Genomic DNA, 6,720 nt, shown 5'->3' on the forward strand with positions numbered 1-6,720 from the left:
AAAAGTGCCAATAGTGTGCTCTTTATGTAACACTTTAACCCACCTTCGGGCCAGGGTTCCTCTGATGTACCGCTGTAGGGTGAAGGTGGCCCACCGGAGTCGCAGATAATGCCTACGCTGCAGCCACCCTCTCACCCAGCTTTGGATCAAAACCCCTGCTGCATGTAACCGATCCCCTCTAAGCTTCTCCAGTACTGCAACCTGTCCGGCCCGGAAGAAGACCTTGGTCTTGCCAAAGCAGTACTGCTCTGGATCAGGGATGAGATCGAGAAGGGCACTCTGGCAGGAACGGCGCACATCATCCAAAGAAACAGAACCACATAGCAGCACCCGATAACGAGTGTAGAATTCCTCGTATGTCCACCTGGAGTACAGATGAAAGAGTCAGGGATGGAAGAGGGAACTGAATTGAGAGACCTATAGAAGAGTACTTGCCTGGAGGGGTAGCCTGCGGCACTGATTCGGATGGTCTCCAAGACTCCACATGCTCGCAATTGCTGCACTGCTCGCTTGGGATCAAAACTGATATGGAGAGACGAGAAAAGGTTACTCAAATTCAAACAGACATGAACACATCGGACATCTTATTTATTCTCTTACAGAAAGGGCTGTTTGAGGTCATTGGACTTTATGCAGCGGACATAATGCGGGGTGGTGCTGTTCAAGGTGTCCATCAAAAGTTGCAGGGATTGACGAAACTAGACACACAAAGACAGAATGTGTAAGAAAAGGAGAAAATCTAAGACCTTAAGAGTCAGAGAACACATTTAGAGCATGACTATTTTCCTTTAGACAGGAACCAGGAGAAGCTTTCAAACAGACATGAACACATCGGACATCTTATTTATTCTCTTACAGAAAGGGCTGTTTGAGGTCATTGGACTTTATGCAGCGGACATAATGCGGGGTGGTGCTGTTCAAGGTGTCCATCAAAAATTGCAGGGATTGACGAAACTAGACACACAAAGACAGAATGTGTAAGAAAAGGAGAAAATCTAAGAACACATTTAGAGCATGACTATTTTCCTTTAGACAGGAACCAGGAGAAGCAGCTCACCTGAAAGCCCACAGTTAATTTGTGTTCTCTGTGAGCTCTCTTTCCTGAACGTATGCTCCCGTTTGCAAGAGAGGAGTTAGGAAGGGATCCCCCTGCTGACTCCTTCTGAAACAACTCAGCAACTAGTTCTGACTGAGACAGTTGTGAAAAGGCAGAGTGAGTACAAAACTAAATTTTTCAATAGCCAAGAATTGAACTATTCAAACAATACCTGACTAGCTCTCAGTATATTGATGGGCTCCTCAAATACAGTGTCTCGGTTCTTGTCTAAAAAGCCATCACACTCGTACTGGACCTATTTCAAAAAGCCAGCAATAATATCACAAACATTTAAAGTTTTGGTGGCATCAGTTGGTGAATTTTTCTCAGTAGATGTTTTCTGACCATATCAGCAAAATGCACAACGATGAAGGCAGAGTTGGACATGCGGACATGCGTGAAGTGAGGGCTGTGGTTCAGGTGTTGGTCGTAAAGCTTCCGAGTCCAATTCTCATTCGAGCCTTTAGGCATTTAGGCATGAGCGATATTGGGATGTACACCTTGATGACATGATAAGAGGGACTACAGCTTGGATTACAATGTGTAGATTCCTCACTCTGCATTCTTCATCCAGAAGATCAAGTAGGCCCAGTTGGCCTTCGATGAGTGCAATGCATGGCTGGTTATCACTGAACTCAATACGGTTCCAGGGAAGTTCCTCTCGCAGGTACTCCTCCTGCTCTAGCTGGAAAACATGCTGACGAGGACAAAAAGCTTATACCACTTACTTAAAACAACTGAATGATCAAAGTTGGGTCAACAAATCAGCTAATGACAAATCAAGTTCTGAAAAGCTCAATGTAACCAAGAATAGGCACTTGTAGTATGTAAACTTGGGTGAAGCAACTCTTCAAGGACTAAGTCACTCTTCACTAGACAGAAGATGTTAGATGCCTAAGTACACCAAGTGCCAATATCTGGAAACTTACCCTGTTGAACTGCTGTTGGAGTTTCTCATTTGCGTAGTTAATACAGAATTGTTCAAAACTATTCCTGTCAAAAGTCTCAAACCTATAAATGATCAAAGAAAAGATTGACAAAACAATCCTACATGTACATTTTGTTGCTTTGATTATTACATACAAAGTAACTCTTACCCATAGATATCAAGAACTCCTATAAAAGATTTGGGCTGTTCCCGGTGTGCTCTTAAGGATGAGTTGAGCCTCTGCACGGTCCATGTGAACAGTTGCTCATACACATGCTTAGCCAGAGCATCCCTTGCTTCATTAGCCTGCTGGCCCGCCATGGGCTTCACAAGCATTTCCCCACCCACTGTTAGTCGCCTGTGGCATAGCCATTGGGCCATCTGAGTACCTTCCACCCCTAAAAGCTTGGCAAAGATGGCCAAGGAACGGTCGTTGGCCTGCCAGTATGATGAATAAGAAATGTCTGTATTAGCACATGCTACTTGTTAACAAAACAAGGACATCACTGCTCCTGTTCTTTATTTATACGGACATCAAATATAACTCAGAAATGTGCACAGTAATAGGAAATGGTGCTTGTACATCAATGTAGCTGCGGTCCCCACCACGACCGCTGGCTTGTATGTTGACATTCCCCAGATGAAGAATAGCAGCCAGTATACGAAATATCTCCATCTGCTGGTCAGGCTGCACTCCTGCAGAGATGAACCACAAGTTTTGTAAAAAGTGTGTTATGTTGTATTGGAGGAATATATGGATGGTTTTTTAGCTTACCAAGAATAGTAAAGGCATTTCTTGTCCGCTCTAGCTCAACCACATCATCTGTGCCAAAAATGTGCACATCTTGTCCTTGGTTGGTGTAATGAAAGTTCTCTGCAGAATCTAGTGAGATGCAGTAATGCATGGTGTAACTGAACAAAAATGTCCAAGACAAATAAGAATGTTTTCAGGACATCAGTTTAGGCTTTACCAAGTTTGAGTGTCCTCAACTCTGGCAAATCCCTGGAAGCACAAAGCTGGTAGAAGATGTGGTAGTTTCTCTCTTGAGCAGCCTGTTTGTGTGTTATGAAACAAAATTCAACTCAATAACAGAACTTGGTCACTGAATCATGAGATAATGTGAACACTATATGATCGAGCAAGCACCTGAAAAACAACTCTTGATTTCTCCAACAAGTAGGTCCTCATGTTTGCCCCAATTATATCCCCTTTACACCCAAATCCTATCTCGATATACTTCCCAAAACGGCTGCTGTTGTCGTTTCTGGTTGTTTTTGCATTACCAATTGCCTGCAAGGGTTAAAATGACAACATGTTACAAATAGCCTCCTCCTACTTTACCAAAAAGGTCAGAAATCAAGTTTCAGTACCTCCATGATGGGATTGGATGCCAGAACTTTCTCCTCCACACTGGTCTGCTGGGCCGCACCACCCACGACAGCGAAGTAACGCATGGTGAACTTAGCAGATACAGTCTTACCTGAGCCTGATTCTCCACTGATTATGATGGATTGGTTTTTCTCCTCTCTGTACATATAATTATGATTAATAAAACCATATGTTTTGGTTAAGGTAATGTAATACAGTTTCAGAATGAATTTCCCTACTGTGTACTACCATGGTAAAGTGATGGTATAAGAGGGTAATGCAGTGGTACTTTGATATATACCTAATATTTCAATAATACTGCAAGGTAATTCTCAGAATACCATGGTATTACCATGGTCCATGTCCAAAAACAGTACTTTTTTTTGTAAGCGAACTGTTCTTGTTATTTGCTTGCTATTGACCTGATCATAGTTCGGTACGCCTCTTCAGCCACAGAAAAGATGTGTGGCTCCATATCAGCCATGTCTTGACCGCTGTAAGCATCAATCACCTCTTCTCCATAGATGGGCAACTGTTCATATGGATTTAATGCCACCAACACAATCCCTATTAAAGTATGAGAAAGTTTTCTAAATGAGATGAATGTGTCTCTGAAATTAAAAGTGAAATTAATCTACTTAAAAAATATAAAAGGCCATCATTTTCTATGCGTAATTCACATCTCAATAAACCCAGTGCTTGGTTAAAGTTCTTTACAGTAGCCAATATAACAATGGGTAATGTTTTTTGAATCTCTGTGTTTTGAACTTTACACCCAGTAAAATAGAGGTTATTGGGCAATGGCTGTAACAACCTGCCACTATTTTCTATTGAATTTTGCTCACCGCAGTAGGTGTAAATGCTACTGTAGTCGAGAAAGCGCACTCGCAAGTTGTGAAGTACCGCTGGCTCATGGAGGAAGGTTAGAGCCGTGAGGTCATTCCCTCCTTCCAAAATATCAGGGTTACCTAGAGGGGGAAGACCTGCCGGAGGCAATACTGGATACTCCATCTCCTTATTTAAAAATAATAAAATAGCATATAAATGGTTTATAACTATATAAAGTATGTAAATATGATACTGCTATATAAATAAAATACTGCTGAAAATTAGGAAAAACGTTGTGTTTAGAAAGTTTTGAACACTTTTTGATTAGTGGTTAGTGGAACATGTTCATTCTGAAAGGCTCATGGTTTCATATCAGAATCATATGTGTGTAAGTGTCTTACTCTGCCATCAGTGAGTTGGATTAGTATGTGCTGGTCTCCAGGCCGATAGTTTTGAAGCAGCTGGGCAGACACCCACACAGCTTCTGGGTCTGGCACCCACACACATGCCCCCTGAGAGACAACAGAAACAGTAACTATTTTCATACTGATCATAATCAACAGTATGTGGCAGTTTGTGGCAAGTCCAAATGATGTTTTTTTTGTTTTTTGTTTTTTTTTGTAGGTGATCCTTATTTCTCGTTACAATGCTAATTAATATTACCCAAACCTTCAAATTTCAAGTGTAGGCCTGAAAACTGAAACATACTGGCTCATCATTCAGTTGGATTTCAACAACAATTCAGGAATGAATTGGTATGGTGTGCTTCCTGCACCTGAACTAGCTATTCAATAACTTCAGGACTACTAAAAAGTCCATGGCAGGTGTGCTGGAACTAAACTGTGCAGGAAGGCAGCCTTCTATGAGCAAGATTGGACATGACAGTCTACAGGCTTGATTATGATTATGTCTCAAAATATGGATACCAAGGAAATTGATTCAATATTTTGTATGTTACACAACCGGCTCATGTGCCTGAGCAATTGTCTGTCCCACCCCAATGACACTCTTTCTCCTCCATCAGCATAAATACACTCACTGCACCATTAAATATTAACATCAGCCGGTCTCCTCTGACAGTGAAAATAATACGGATGCAGATGCACACTAAACAAAACCAGACTTTATTTCTATCTATCTATCTATCTATCTATCTATCTATCTATCTATCTATCTATCAATCCATCTATCTGTCTATCTATCTATCATCTACCTATCTATCTATCTGTCTATCTATCTATCTATCTATCTATCATCTATCTATCTATCTATCATCTATCTATCTATCTATCTATCTATCTATCTATCTATCTATCTATCTATCTATCTATCTATCTATCGTTAATGGCATCCAATGAAATTACAAAAAAATATATATAAAAAATTATTAAAGGCACTTACCTTTGTATAGAGCTCTGTGGTTGCCATCTGGCCAGAAAGTTAATTTCTGCTTTGACAACTCAAAGGAAACCTCACTACAACTTCAGCTGTTCTCTTAATTTGTGTCTCAGAGCGAGTGACTGGCCCTGTGCCCTTTGGTCTGTTAGAGATTCAGGCATCATAACCGTAATGGTAAGTTAACAGTTAATCCTCCAGCTGAGAGAGGGACATTTAAAACAGCTCTGGATCTGAACCATAAAATCTCAAAGCAGCTTACAGGGTTTCTGCAGACTTGAACAAGTTAAATTTAAGATTTTTTAAGACCTTTTTAATACCACCTTATATGAAATTTAAGACCTACGCCTGTAATGGAAATACACATTTTACTACATACATATATGTAATATTTAATGTGTATAAATTAAAAAGAAAACAAAATATCATTGCTGTAATAAATGGTATTTATTACTACGATATACAGTGAACTTTTCATGTCAGCAGACAATATTCCATACAAAATATCCCCACAAAATAACTGCATCACTGAGATTTTTGGTGGAGTAAACTATTTATTCTGAAGCAATATTTTCATCAGTGTTTTATCAGCTTTTACATACTTAAATCTGCATATTTACTTTTACAAAGGCCTATTTTTAACCTTTTTAGATGGATGCATCATCTTACATGTCAAATTATTACAATTTATCAATAAATTCAATATACACTATAGGGCTGCTACCAGTCAGATTAAAGGGGTCATATGATGCGATTTCAATTTTTCCTTTCTCTTTGGATTGTTACAAGCTCTTGGTGCATAAAGAAGATCTGTAAAGTTGCAAAGACTAAAGTCTCAAATCCAAAGAAATATTCTTTATAAAAGTTAAGAGTCAACCATGCCTACCTAAAACAGCTCGTTCTAACACGCCCCCACATGTCTACGTCACGATGTGGGAAGATTTGCATAACCAGGGTTTCTGCAGACTTGAACAAGTTAGATTCAAGACTTTAAGACCTTTTTAATACCACTTTATATGAAATGTAAGACCTAAACCTGTAATGGAAATACACATCTTATTACATACATATGTAATATTTAATGTGTATAAATTAAAAAGAAAA

The 6,720-nt window shown here is 39.7% G+C and overlaps 1 protein-coding gene across 1 annotated transcript in view; it reads right to left on the bottom strand.

Moving 5' to 3' along the window:
* LOC107586382 (unconventional myosin-Va) overlaps positions 1-5,649 on the bottom strand; it is a 20,218-nt gene extending 14,569 nt beyond the window's left edge. Inside the window, exons 1-18 of the mRNA XM_016273702.1 lie at positions 5,623-5,649; positions 4,623-4,733; positions 4,239-4,407; positions 3,816-3,960; positions 3,396-3,552; positions 3,172-3,315; positions 2,996-3,077; positions 2,800-2,907; positions 2,608-2,720; positions 2,194-2,462; positions 2,026-2,107; positions 1,655-1,793; positions 1,442-1,569; positions 1,269-1,352; positions 1,058-1,189; positions 601-698; positions 436-522; positions 44-364 (exon numbers count right to left, since the gene is read on the bottom strand). Coding sequence (XP_016129188.1) covers positions 44-364; positions 436-522; positions 601-698; positions 1,058-1,189; positions 1,269-1,352; positions 1,442-1,569; positions 1,655-1,793; positions 2,026-2,107; positions 2,194-2,462; positions 2,608-2,720; positions 2,800-2,907; positions 2,996-3,077; positions 3,172-3,315; positions 3,396-3,552; positions 3,816-3,960; positions 4,239-4,407; positions 4,623-4,733; positions 5,623-5,649 — 2,396 coding nt within the window. The remainder of the gene's footprint in view (positions 1-43; positions 365-435; positions 523-600; positions 699-1,057; positions 1,190-1,268; positions 1,353-1,441; positions 1,570-1,654; positions 1,794-2,025; positions 2,108-2,193; positions 2,463-2,607; positions 2,721-2,799; positions 2,908-2,995; positions 3,078-3,171; positions 3,316-3,395; positions 3,553-3,815; positions 3,961-4,238; positions 4,408-4,622; positions 4,734-5,622) is intronic.
* Between the last annotated feature and the right edge of the window lie 1,071 nt (positions 5,650-6,720).

This window comes from Sinocyclocheilus grahami, unplaced genomic scaffold, assembly GCF_001515645.1.
Source record: "Sinocyclocheilus grahami isolate Dianchi unplaced genomic scaffold, SAMN03320097.WGS_v1.1 scaffold81.1, whole genome shotgun sequence".
NCBI classification, from domain to species: Eukaryota; Metazoa; Chordata; class Actinopteri; order Cypriniformes; family Cyprinidae; genus Sinocyclocheilus; species Sinocyclocheilus grahami.